This window comes from Bufo bufo, chromosome 1, assembly GCF_905171765.1.
Source record: "Bufo bufo chromosome 1, aBufBuf1.1, whole genome shotgun sequence".
In the NCBI taxonomy this organism is placed as follows: Eukaryota; Metazoa; Chordata; class Amphibia; order Anura; family Bufonidae; genus Bufo; species Bufo bufo.
Genome location: NC_053389.1, coordinates 31,678,040 through 31,692,067, shown reverse-complemented (window position 1 = coordinate 31,692,067; position 14,028 = coordinate 31,678,040). Strand labels below are relative to the sequence as shown.

The window sequence follows — 14,028 nt, the reverse complement described above, 5'->3', positions numbered from 1 at the left end:
ATTGCTCTCCCCCTTGAGCCCAATCCTGTCAAGATTGATGCAAGTGCGGTATTGACTGCTCATCCAGCAAGAAACTTCTGGGGCAACCTGCCTGGCATGCTTAGGCCTCTACTAGCGACAATGAGAAGAAGACAAAGCTTCAAGATTGCTTGGAGACCGGAAGAGTTGCGAATTCAATCAAGATTCAAACCAACCAGGGCCCAGTCTCTTCATCAGGGGTTTTATAATAAAAATTTAATTTTTCCTAACACAGGAGGAGGAGGACATCCTGTGGTGCATGGAGATGGTCTTCGGATTCCCACACAGACATCTCAGAAATGAACCGCGGCTCCCAAAAGCAGCTCCTGGGAAGCTCATCCGTCATCTATTCGCCCCACTTTATTTTGGAAGTGTGTAGAACCCGTGTGGACCCCCAATCTGCAGATTGATCATGGAGACACCGAATTTTATAATATAAATGGAATAAATTTCATAATAAAATGTTTAAAATTTTTTATAATAACTTTATTCAACGACGTGGTGTTGCGATGGAGAAAGCATTCCAAAAAAACAAGTTTCCACTGTACAGGCATTAGTGTTGAGCGAAGCAAATTTCAGGGCAAATTTGATTCTCCGTGAAGCCAAATTTCCTCGTGCTTCATGGTAGCGAATCGATTTTCACTGAAATAGTGTAAAAAAAAAAATCATACTTATCTCATCCATTTGCTCGCAACTAGCGATGAGCGAATCAACTTCGGATGAAACATCCGAAGTCAATTTGCATAAAACTTTGTTCTAATACTGTACGGAGCCGGAGATCCGTACAGTATTAGAATGTATTGTCTCCAATGAGCCAAAGTTATTGCTTCGTTATTGCTTGGAACCAAACCCGAGTTCGGGAAATGTTTTTTCACAGTACAAATTAATTTATAAATTTATTGTGCGAAGTCTTGAGAGACTTCGCAAAGCAATAACTTCAGCTCGAGTCAATACATTATAATACTGTACGGAGCTCCTGCTCCGTACATGATTAGAACGAAGTTTTATGTGAATCGACTCCAGATGTTTCATCCGAAGTCGATTTTCTCATCCCTACTCTCGGCGGTCCGGCCGCCGCCATCTTGATTGAAGATCTCATAAGAAATCCGTCACCACCCCGGCCACCGTGGTGACGCTATCAGAGACTGAACAAGATTTTGGACTGTCAAGGGCAAATGGATGAGATAAGTATGATTAAATGTATATATATATTTTTTTTAACCGATTATTGCTATCACATCGCCATGATTATGTATGAATATGGCATCCGAGGGGTACAGTGATGACACAATTGCCACACCATGTCATTGCACCCACTACTTAGAAATAAATGCACTTCACATCACAAAGCGAAAAAAAATTAAATTCTTCTCTGATCTCATGTATCTTAGGGGTGTTATGTGTTATGGTACCCTCAACCCTTTCTAGCAAAATCAGCAATTCAAAAGCCAAATGGTGATCCTTCCCTTCTGAGCCCTAATGTATGCCCATACAGTAGTTTATGACCAAATATGGGGTATTGTTGTACTAAGAGAAGAAATTATGGAGCAATTTGTGTGATTGCCTTTTCTTCTGTTAACCCTTATGCAAATGAAAAGTTTTGATGTAAAACGACATGGTATTGGAAACATCTTATTTTTAATTTTTATGGACCATTTCTAATAAACTCTATGAAGTTCCTGTGGGGTCCAACAAAACCTATCACATCCACATGTCTATCATCAGTCAGTTTTTATTGTTACATATAATGGAATCAGAATCCTTGATTAAATTATAACATAATTTAAGATTCAATCATGTATCATGTGAGAAACAGAGTAACTTGCACACTGAATATTATAGGAACATTGTTATATGAAACTTTCTGATCTTGGCTACAGAGCCCAACCTAAAAGCTCATTGTCTAGTGGTTCATGACTATAGACCTACCAACAAGCTATGGCTAATTAGAGTTGGGATCAGTAGGACAATCAGTTATCTTCACACAATCAAAACCAGATAATATGTAGCCTTCATCACAGACACATCTTGGAGAACATCCACAGTCTGAAGGGACATTTGGGTTGCCACATTCAGGTTGACAGTTTGATCCACAAGGTTCATAGTGCTTATTGGGTCCGCATTTTGCGTTGCAATCTTCTGGCTTAACACATTCATCGGTTCCGCTCTGTGGTATTAGCCCATCATTGCATCTACAGCCTCTATATGCATAAGGTAGGCACATAGTTCCAAGGTCCACAGAGTCACATGTTAGATCACATCCTCCAATTATTCCATAATGCTGGTCTGGTGGACATTGTGGAACTGCTGAAGACAGAACATCTAGTGTTAGGAAATTGTTACCAATGACAAGGTCAGTTTTACAGAAGTAGAATTTTCTTTTTCTCCTTTTTAATATGGTAGGTCACTGGTGAAGATTGGGGTCTTCTGTAAATTGTATATGGTAGGTAACAAGTCTCACAAATAATTTCCTGATGTTTTGTGGGTTCTCTATGGGTTACCAAGTTTAATCCCACAAATTCTAAAAACATACTGATTGGCTCCTGAGCCCCCTGGCATTCAGCTGATATTACAGAAGAAGTTCCCCTGTGGTGGCCACTATAGAGGGAATGAAGTATTAAGTGTGTAATACATGGACAGATGAAGCTGCCACTGTGACGGTCACTGCTCTTCATTTTGGCTCTCAGTGACCGTCACAGCAGCTCTTTATTTTTCACTCTTGGCAGTGGCTGGACCCTCTCACTTCGCTACCTCTGCACAGGCTCCTTTCTCTCTCTGTCTTTCCCCTGCAACAGCGCTCCATCTTTCTCTTTTTCACTCTGCAGCATCTCTCTCCTCTCTGGTATTTCCAGCTGCTTTCCCCCTGTGTGCTCTCAACAGCAGCACTCCTTCACTTTTCTCTTTATTACTCTTAGCAGTGGCTCCACTCTCGTTCTGCTCTCTCTTTGCAGCAGATCACCCCTTTCTATTTACTGCTCTTTGCAGCATGTCTCTTCCTCCCTCTCTCTCTCTTTCTCATTCTATTTGCAGCAGCCCTCCTCTCTTTCATGTTGTATCTGAAAAGCCTCTCTCTCTACTCTCTCTCTAGGTTATTAGAACGTGTTACATTGTTTCTACATAACTGTACATTCTGCTTACCTGAGGTTGGTAAGACGTTGCAGTCCGCCTGCCACTGCAAGACTAAACGGGGGAAAGTTAGTCGTTATTATTGCATTTTTTGTTTTTAATTTAGATAGAAAGCAATGGTTTTATTCCACATGCAGCAGTCAGTAAGCTTGTAAACGTCATCTTACACATTATATGAAGTGCAGCATATCATGACATAAATAATCCACCAAAGATATGAACAGTAATCTAACATAACATGGTTTTGAGGGTGGGCAACCACTTTAAAGAAGAAACTCTATACAATGGGGATCGGGGCTTTTTCTAATATCAATATGATCCTATTCTACATTCTGAAGTGCTTTCTGGAGTCAGCAGTGAATGTATAGGACTGCAGACATGATGGAGGGATGATGTGCGCTCCTACAGCTCCACCATGAGCCCCCAAAAGTCCCATAAATACTCACCAGCCACCAAGAAGACCACAGAAACTCTCAGGAAAACCATGTTTTCAGCAGATAGGAAAGTGGAGGTGACTGAGGAGAACAATACAGACTAGTGATAAGCTATGCATCTATGGAAAGCAGAAGAAGAAATATAATACAACTAGTGATGGACTAAAACAATTAGATATAGTAGATAGATATGAGATAGATAGATAGATAGATAGATAGATAGATAGATAGATAGATAGATAGATAGATAGGTGGTAAATAATAGATAGATACATTAGACAGATAGATTAGCGTCTGGAGGAACAACATAAGAACATCCCAGAAGCTGACAGTATACCGGAGCCTGTAGAGGGAGTACAGACTGCCCCATATCTGGAGAAATGCCCCAATCCAAGAGACTGACACATCCTGAGCCGGTACAGACTGAGCGCCCACAGCCTGCTCATTGAATCTGGGCGTCACTGACAGAGGTACATGCCCAGGGAGAGCAGACTGTGCCAGCAGTGCGACCAGGAGGCCGTGGAGGATGAGGATCATTTCCTGCTGCGGGGCCCCAAATACTCAGCAGTGAGGGATACTTACTTCAGGAGACTGTCTGATCTCTGCCCAGACTTCACCTCCATGGAGGAGGAAGAGAGACTCTCCATACTGCTGGGAGAAGAGGAGAACACAGCGGCCACAGCAGCTCAATATATTACTGCCTGCCATAGACTGAGAGGAGCCTGATATACCATGGACTCCTTTATCCCCATCCTGGACGTGTCCCCATCCCCCAACCCTACCCAATTATTACCCACTTGCTTTGGCAATGCTAAAATGTATTTAGTCCTGCCAATAAAGCTTATTTGATTTGATTAGATAGATATGAGAAAGATGATAGATAGATAGAAGATAGATAGATAGATAGATATGAGATAGATAGATGGTAGATAATAGCTACAGTAGACAGATGATAGATAGATAGATAGATAGATAGATAGATAGATAGATAGATAGATAGATAGATAGATAGATAGATAGATAGATAATAGATAGATCTTTACCTATCAGCTGGGGTGATGTCTGTGTCCTGACTGCTGGACTGAGTTATCTGGAATGACTTATAGGACTCTGATCTGTTAGATTTGCTTATATGATTATTTGATTATTTGCATATTTGCATATTTCTCTGTTGCACACTTTGACCTGAAATTATTTCATATTGAGGAAGTAGGATGCAATGTCTGTCAGCGTGTTAATTGTGCTCTATACATAGGTCACCGAGCCCTGAGGCAAAAATGAAGATGTTCAGTCTCAGGACTGGTGCAAGGATTTTTGCCGCATTAGACAAGATAAAAATTGCCCCCCCCCCCCCCCCCCTATCAGATGATCTGCCCATATCATGTTCCACCTCTTTCTCAGCATTTAAATTAAAAGAACTGCTATGTTTCTCTTAGGGTTAATCCAGCTTCTTGTAGCCGTCTCCCTGACAGCCGCTAGAGGTGCTTCCGCGATTCTCACTGGGAAAATTACAGTGGGAAGACGCGGAACATAGTTTTGAATGCGTGCACATGCGCAGCTGACAGGAGGATCGGGGAGAAGAGTTCCCAGTGCCGGCACTGAAGAAAGGTAAGTGGCTGAAGGGGTTTTAACCCCTTCAGCCCAGTGGGAGGGGGACACGAGGGTGCCCCACTCCTAACAACTATGTAGTGCCAGGAAAATGAGTTTGTTTTCCTGGCACTATAGTGTCCTTTACACCAGTACTGCACAGTGTCTGTTCTCTGCAGGAACAGCCTATAGACACCAGCACCACTACATTAAACTGTACTGGTTCTGGGACTATAGTGTCCTTTTAGGCTCCATTCACACGTCCGCAATTTCGTTCTGCATTTTTGTGGAACGGAATTGCGGACCCATTCATTCCTATGGGGCAGCATGATGTGCTGCCCGGACATGGAATTGCGGATCCGCACTTCCGTGTCCGCACTTCCGTTCCACAAAAAAATATAACATGTCCTATTCTTGTCAGCAATTGCGGACAAGAACAGGCATATTCTCTTAGTGTCGGCAATGTACGATCCGCAAAATGCGGAACTCACATTGCCGCTTTCAGTGTTTTGCGGCTCCGCGGCTCCGTGTATCCGCAAAACACTTTGCAGACGTGTGAATGGAGCCTTAATGTGAGGTAAATTAGTTTCCAATGTAGTATTAATAACTAAACAATTAAATAATAAACATATTGCATTGTCTACTTACCATCGGGACAATAAGATGATCTGGTCTCTGGCTCTTGGTCTGGCTCTGGGGACTCCCTTGTCACTCTCTTCTCCCCCCCTCCGTCCCTTGTCACTCTCATTCCCCCCTCCCTTGTCACTCTCTTCTCCCCCCCTCCCTTGTCACTCTCATACCCCCCTCCGTTGTCACTCTCTCCCCCCCTCCCTTGTCACTCTCATTTACCCCCCCCCTTGTCACTCTCATTCCCCCCCCTCCCTTGTCACTCTCATTCCCCCCCTCCTTTGTCACTCTCATCCCTCCCTCCTTTGTCACTCTCATCCCCCCTCCTTTGTCACTCTCATTCTTCCCCTCACTCCCTCATTCTTCCCCTCACTCCCACTCTCATCATTTCCTCCCCCCCTCCCTTGTCACTCTCATCATTCCCCCCCTCCCTTGTCACTCTCATTCCCCCCCTCCCTTGTCACTCTCATTCCCCCCCTCCTTTGTCACTCTCATCCCTCCCTCCTTTGTCACTCTCATCCCCCCTCCTTTGTCACTCTCATTCTTCCCCTCACTCCCTCATTCTTCCCCTCACTCCCACTCTCATCATTTCCTCCCCCCCTCCCTTGTCACTCTCATCATTCCCCCCCTCCCTTGTCACTCTCATCATTTACTCCCCCCCTCCCTTGTCACTCTCATCATTTCCTCTCCCCCTCCCTTGTCACTCTCATCCCCCCTCCTTTGTCACTCTTATTCTTCCCCTCACTCCCTTGTCACTCTCATCATTTCCCCCCTCCCTTGTCACTCTCATTCCCCCCCACTCCCTTGTCACTCTCATCATTTCCTTCCCCCCCTCCCTTGTTACTCTCATCATTTCCTCCCCCCCTCCCTTGTCACTCTCATTCCCCCCCACTCCCTTGTCACTCTCATCATTTCCTTCCACCCCTCCCTTGTTACTCTCATCATTTCCTCCCCTCCCTCCCTTGTCACTCTCATTTCCCCCCCACTCCCTTGTCACTCTCATCATTTCCTCCCCTCCCTCCCTTGTCACTCTCACCCCCCCCCCACTCCCTTGTCACTCTCATCATTTCCCCCCCCCACTCCCTTGTCACTCTCACTCTCATTCCCCCCCACCTCTAGTGTAGTGTGGCCGAGCTCTGTTCGGTCCACGGTACAGGAGCATTTGTTTCCTGTACCCGGCCGGACTAAAAGGAAGTGCACACTAAGTGAGCACTTCCTGTCAGTCCGGCCGGGTACAGAAAACAAATGCTCCTGTACCACGGACTGAACAGAGCTCGGCCAAACTACATTAGAGGCGCTTCCCTTCTGTCAGTCCCTCTCTCTGGGCAGTGCAGCAGCCGCCCGGTGCAGGGGAGGGCCCGCCGCCTCCGCCCGCCGTACTTTAAAAAAAAAAAACTTGCGGCAACGCTTTTTTTTTAAACTGCACGGGGCCTGGTCGCCTTACAGGTGGCGCCGGCCCTTATCACTCTATACACGTATTTCATCCAATATCCAGGCTAGAGGCCATATCTAATCTTATATCCAGGCTAGAGGCCGTATCCCATCTTGTATCCAGGCTAGAGGCTGTATCTCATCTTGTATCCAGGATAGAGGTTTTATGTCATCTTGTATCCAGGCTAGAGGCCGTATCTCATATTGTATCCAGGCTAGAGGCCATATCTCATTTTGTATCCAGGTTAGAGGCCATATCTCATTTTGAATCCAGGCTAGAGGTCATATCTCATCTTGTATCCAGGCTAGAGGTTTTATCTTATCTTCTATCCAGGCTAGAGGCCGTATCTCATATTCTATCCAGGCTAGAGGCCATATCTCATCTTGTATCCAGGCTAGAGGCCGTATCTCATATTCTATCCAGGCTAGAGGCCATATCTCATCTTGTATCCAGGCTAGAGGCCATATCTCATTTTGTATGCAGGCTAGAGGCCGTATCTCATCTTGTATCCAGGCTAGAGGCCGTATCTCATCTTGTATCCAGGCTAGAGGTCTTATCTCATCTTGTATTCAGACTAGAGGTTGTATCTAATTTTGAATCCAGGCTAGAGGCCGTATCTCATCTTGTATCCAGGCTAGAGGCCGTATTTCATCATGTATCCAGGCTAGAGGTCATATCTCATCTTGTATCCAGGCAAGAGGCCGTATCTCATCTTGTATCCAGGCAAGAGGCCGTATCTCATATTGTATCCAGTCTAAAGGCTGTATATCATCTTGTATCCAGGCTAGAGGCCGTATAACTGATCTTGTATCCAGGCTAGAGGCAGTATCTCATCTTGTATATAGGATAGACGTTTTATCTAATCTTGTATCCAGGCTAGAGGCCGTATCTCTTATTGTATCCAGGCTAGAGGCCATATCTTATTTTGTATCCAGGCTAGAAGCCGTATCTTATCTTGTACCAGGCTAGAGGCCGTATCTCATCTTGTATCCAGGCTAGAGGCAGCATCTCATGTTATATCCAAGCTAGAGGTCTTATCTCATCTTGTATTCAGAATAGAGGTTGTATCTAATTTTGTACCCAGGGTAGAGGCCGTATTTCATCTTGTATCCAGGCTAGAAGCCGTATCTCATTTTGTATCAATGCTAGAAGACGTATCTCATCTTGTATCCAGGCTAGAGGCCGTATCTCATCTTGTATGCAGGCTATAGGCAGAATCTCATCTTGTATCCAGGCTACATGCTGTATCTTATCTTATATCCACGCAAGAAGCCATATATCTCATCTTGTATCCAGGCTGTAGGCCATATTTCATCTTGTATCCAGGATAGAGGCCATATCTCATCTTGTATCCAGGCTCGAGGCCGTAACGCATCTTGTATCAAGGCTATAAGCCGTATCTCATCTTGTATCCAGGCTAGAGGCCATATCTCATCTTGTATCCAGGCTAGAGGCCGTATCTCATCTTGTATCCAGGCTAGAGGCCATATCTCATCTTGTTTCTAGGCTAGAGGCCATATCTCATTTTCCTTCCACCCCTCCCTTGTTACTCTCATCATTTCCTCCCCTCCCTCCCTTGTCACTCTCATTTCCCCCCCACTCCCTTGTCACTCTCATCATTTCCTCCACCCCCTCCCTTGTCACTCTCATCATTTCCTCCCCCCCTCCCTTGTCACTCTCACCCCCCCCACTCCCTTGTCACTCTCATCATTTCCCCCCCCCACTCCCTTGTCACTCTCACTCTCATTCCCCCCCACCTCTAGTGTAGTGTGGCCGAGCTCTGTTCGGTCCACGGTACAGGAGCATTTGTTTCCTGTACCCGGCCGGACTAAAAGGAAGTGCACACTAAGTGAGCACTTCCTGTCAGTCCGGCCGGGTACAGAAAACAAATGCTCCTGTACCACGGACTGAACAGAGCTCGGCCAAACTACATTAGAGGCGCTTCCCTTCTGTCAGTCCCTCTCTCTGGGCAGTGCAGCAGCCGCCCGGTGCAGGGGAGGGCCCGCCGCCTCCGCCCGCCGTACTTTTAAAAAAAAAAACTTGCGGCAACGCTTTTTTTTAAACTGCACGGGGCCTGGTCGCCTTACAGGTGGCGCCGGCCCTTATCACTCTATACACGTATTTCATCCAATATCCAGGCTAGAGGCCATATCTAATCTTATATCCAGGCTAGAGGCCGTATCCCATCTTGTATCCAGGCTAGAGGCTGTATCTCATCTTGTATCCAGGATAGAGGTTTTATGTCATCTTGTATCCAGGCTAGAGGCCGTATCTCATATTGTATCCAGGCTAGAGGCCATATCTCATTTTGTATCCAGGTTAGAGGCCATATCTCATTTTGAATCCAGGCTAGAGGTCATATCTCATCTTGTATCCAGGCTAGAGGTTTTATCTTATCTTCTATCCAGGCTAGAGGCCGTATCTCATATTCTATCCAGGCTAGAGGCCATATCTCATCTTGTATCCAGGCTAGAGGCCGTATCTCATATTCTATCCAGGCTAGAGGCCATATCTCATCTTGTATCCAGGCTAGAGGCCATATCTCATTTTGTATGCAGGCTAGAGGCCGTATCTCATCTTGTATCCAGGCTAGAGGCCGTATCTCATCTTGTATCCAGGCTAGAGGTCTTATCTCATCTTGTATTCAGACTAGAGGTTGTATCTAATTTTGAATCCAGGCTAGAGGCCGTATCTCATCTTGAATCCAGGCTAGAGGCCGTATTTCATCATGTATCCAGGCTAGAGGTCATATCTCATCTTGTATCCAGGCAAGAGGCCGTATCTCATCTTGTATCCAGGCAAGAGGCCGTATCTCATATTGTATCCAGTCTAAAGGCTGTATATCATCTTGTATCCAGGCTAGAGGCCGTATAACTGATCTTGTATCCAGGCTAGAGGCAGTATCTCATCTTGTATATAGGATAGACGTTTTATCTAATCTTGTATCCAGGCTAGAGGCCGTATCTCTTATTGTATCCAGGCTAGAGGCCATATCTTATTTTGTATCCAGGCTAGAAGCCGTATCTTATCTTGTACCAGGCTAGAGGCCGTATCTCATCTTGTATCCAGGCTAGAGGCAGCATCTCATGTTATATCCAAGCTAGAGGTCTTTCTCATCTTGTATTCAGAATAGAGGTTGTATCTAATTTTGTACCCAGGGTAGAGGCCGTATTTCATCTTGTATCCAGGCTAGAAGCCGTATCTCATTTTGTATCAATGCTAGAAGACGTATCTCATCTTGTATCCAGGCTAGAGGCCGTATCTCATCTTGTATGCAGGCTATAGGCAGAATCTCATCTTGTATCCAGGCTACATGCTGTATCTTATCTTATATCCACGCAAGAAGCCATATATCTCATCTTGTATCCAGGCTGTAGGCCATATTTCATCTTGTATCCAGGATAGAGGCCATATCTCATCTTGTATCCAGGCTCGAGGCCGTAACGCATCTTGTATCAAGGCTATAAGCCGTATCTCATCTTGTATCCAGGCTAGAGGCCATATCTCATCTTGTATCCAGGCTAGAGGCCGTATCTCATCTTGTATCCAGGCTAGAGGCCATATCTCATCTTGTTTCTAGGCTAGAGGCCATATCTCATTTTCTAACTAGGCTAGAGGCCGTATCTCATCTTGTATCCAGGCTAGAGACCATATCTCATCTTGTATCTAGGCTAGAGGCCGTATCTCATCTTGTATCCAGGCTAGAGGCCATATCTCATCTTGTATCCAGGCTAGAGGCCATATCCCATCTTGTATCAAGGCTAGAGGATGTTTCTCATCTTGAATCCAGGATAGAGGTTTTATCTCATCTTGTATCCAGGCTAGAGGCCGTATCTCATCTTGTATGCAGGCTAGAGGCCGTATCTCATCGTGAATCCAGGCTAGAGGCCATATCTCTTTTTGTATCCAGGCTAGATGTCATAGCTCATCTTGTATCCAAACTAGAGGCCGTATCTCATCTTGTATCCAGGCTAGTGGTCTTATCTCATATTGTATTTAGACTAGAGGTTGTATCTAATTTTGTATCCAGGCTAGAGGCCGTATCTCATCTTGTATCCAGGCTAGAAGCCGTATCTCATCTTGTATCTACTCTAGAGGCAGTATCTCATCTTGTATCCAGGTTAGAGGCCATATCTGATTTTGTATCCAGGCTAGAGGCCGTATCTCATATTTTATCCAGGCTAGAGGCCATATCTTATCTTAAATCCAGGCTAGAGGTCATATCTCATTTTGTATCTAGGCTAGAGGCCGTATCTCATCTTGTATCTAGGCTAGAGGCCGTATCTCATCTTGTATCCAGGCTAGAGGTCTTATCTCATCTTGTATTCAGACTAGAGGTTGTATCTAATTTTGTATCCGGTCTAGAGGCCGTATCTCATCTTGTATCTAGGCTAGAAGCCGTATCTCATCTTGTATCCAGGCTAGAGGCCGCATCCCATCTTGTATCCAGGATAGAGTCTGTATCTCATATTGTATCCAGGATAGAGGTTTTATCTCATCTTGTATCTAGGCTAGAGGCCGTATCTCATCTTGTATCCAGGCTAGAGGTCTTATCTCATCTTGTATTCAGACTAGAGGTTGTATCTAATTTTGTATCCGGTCTAGAGGCCGTATCTCATCTTGTATCTAGGCTAGAAGCCGTATCTCATCTTGTATCCAGGCTAGAGGCCGCATCCCATCTTGTATCCAGGATAGAGTCTGTATCTCATATTGTATCCAGGATAGAGGTTTTATCTCATCTTGTATCCAGGCTAGAGGCCGTATCTCATCTTGTATCTAGGCTAGAGGCCATATCTCATCTTTTATACAGGCTAGAGGCCATATCTCATTTTGTATCCAGGCTAGAGGCCATATCTCATCTTGTTTCTAGGCTAGAGGCCATATCTCATTTTCTAACCAGGCTAGAGGCCGTATCTCATCTTGTATCCTGGCTAGAGACCATATCTCATCTTGTATCCAGGCTAGAGGCCGTATCTCATCTTGTATCCAGGATAGAGGCCATATCTCATCTTGTATCCAGGCTAGAGGCCATATCCCATCTTTATCAAGGCTAGAGGATGTTTCTCATCTTGAATCCAGGATAGATGTTTTATCTCATCTTGTATCCAGGCTAGAGGTCGTATCTCATCTTGTATGCAGGCTAGAGGCCGTATCTCATCGTGAATCCAGGCTAGAGGCCATATCTCATTTTGTATCCAGGCTAGATGTCATAGCTCATCTTGTATCCAAACTAGAGGCCGTATCTCATCTTGTATCCAGGCTAGTGGTCTTATCTCATATTGTATTTAGACTAGAGGTTGTATCTAATTTTGTATCCAGGCTAGAGGCCGTATCTCATCTTGTATCCAGGCTAGAGGCAGCATCTCATGTTATATCCAAGCTAGAGGTCTTATCTCATGTTGTATTCAGAATAGAGGTTGTATCTAATTTTGTACCCAGGGTAGAGGCCGTATTTCATCTTGTATCCAGGCTAGAAGCCGTATCTCATTTTGTATCAATGCTAGAAGACGTATCTCATCTTGTATCCAGGCTAGAGGCCGTATCTCATCTTGTATGCAGGCTATAGGCAGAATCTCATCTTGTATCCAGGCTACATGCTGTATCTTATCTTATATCCACGCATGAAGCCATATATCTCATCTTGTATCCAGGCTGTAGGCCATATTTCATCTTGTATCCAGGATAGAGGCCATATCTCATCTTGTATCCAGGCTCGAGGCCGTAACGCATCTTGTATCAAGGCTATAAGCCGTATCTCATCTTGTATCCAGGCTAGAGGCCATATCTCATCTTGTATCCAGGCTAGAGGCCGTATCTCATCTTGTATCCAGGCTAGAGGCCATATCTCATCTTGTTTCTAGGCTAGAGGCCATATCTCATTTTCCTTCCACCCCTCCCTTGTTACTCTCATCATTTCCTCCCCTCCCTCCCTTGTCACTCTCATTTCCCCCCCACTCCCTTGTCACTCTCATCATTTCCTCCACCCCCTCCCTTGTCACTCTCATCATTTCCTCCCCCCCTCCCTTGTCACTCTCACCCCCCCCACTCCCTTGTCACTCTCATCATTTCCCCCCCCCCACTCCCTTGTCACTCTCACTCTCATTCCCCCCCACCTCTAGTGTAGTGTGGCCGAGCTCTGTTCGGTCCACGGTACAGGAGCATTTGTTTCCTGTACCCGGCCGGACTAAAAGGAAGTGCACACTAAGTGAGCACTTCCTGTCAGTCCGGCCGGGTACAGAAAACAAATGCTCCTGTACCACGGACTGAACAGAGCTCGGCCAAACTACATTAGAGGCGCTTCCCTTCTGTCAGTCCCTCTCTCTGGGCAGTGCAGCAGCCGCCCGGTGCAGGGGAGGGCCCGCCGCCTCCGCCCGCCGTACTTTTAAAAAAAAAAACTTGCGGCAACGCTTTTTTTTTAAACTGCACGGGGCCTGGTCGCCTTACAGGTGGCGCCGGCCCTTATCACTCTATACACGTATTTCATCCAATATCCAGGCTAGAGGCCATATCTAATCTTATATCCAGGCTAGAGGCCGTATCCCATCTTGTATCCAGGCTAGAGGCTGTATCTCATCTTGTATCCAGGATAGAGGTTTTATGTCATCTTGTATCCAGGCTAGAGGCCGTATCTCATATTGTATCCAGGCTAGAGGCCATATCTCATTTTGTATCCAGGTTAGAGGCCATATCTCATTTTGAATCCAGGCTAGAGGTCATATCTCATCTTGTATCCAGGCTAGAGGTTTTATCTTATCTTCTATCCAGGCTAGAGGCCGTATCTCATATTCTATCCAGGCTAGAGGC

The 14,028-nt window shown here is 45.4% G+C and overlaps 1 protein-coding gene across 2 annotated transcripts; it reads right to left on the bottom strand.

Moving 5' to 3' along the window:
* Positions 1-1,734: 1,734 nt before the first annotated feature.
* Positions 1,735-4,705, bottom strand: LOC120986809 (zonadhesin-like). 2 transcript variants are annotated; one of them, XM_040415512.1, is made up of 4 exons: positions 4,622-4,705; positions 3,591-3,659; positions 3,157-3,198; positions 1,735-2,325 (listed from the first exon to the last, which is right to left on the bottom strand). In XM_040415512.1, the coding sequence occupies exons 2-4, from the start codon at positions 3,628-3,630 to the stop codon at positions 1,961-1,963; spliced, it is 447 nt and encodes a 148-aa protein (XP_040271446.1). In that variant the 5' UTR covers positions 3,631-3,659; positions 4,622-4,705; the 3' UTR covers positions 1,735-1,960. The 2 variants fall into 2 exon arrangements, with proteins under 2 accessions (XP_040271446.1, XP_040271447.1); XM_040415513.1 differs by having other exon boundaries at positions 1,735-2,322.
* Between the last annotated feature and the right edge of the window lie 9,323 nt (positions 4,706-14,028).

What these genes read in the sequence shown, in the direction of transcription:
- LOC120986809 (XM_040415512.1), bottom strand. Translation starts at nt 3,630, where the DNA reads ATGGTTTTCCTGAGAGTTTCTGTGGTCTTCTTGGTGGCTG. An exon ending in TGTGGTCTTCTTGGTGGCTG is followed by an intron (nt 3,199 to 3,590) that starts GTGAGTATTTAT and finishes TCCCCCGTTTAG; the next exon opens with TCTTGCAGTGGCAGGCGGAC. An exon ending in CAACGTCTTACCAACCTCAG is followed by an intron (nt 2,326 to 3,156) that starts GTAAGCAGAATG and finishes TTCTGTCTTCAG; the next exon opens with CAGTTCCACAATGTCCACCA.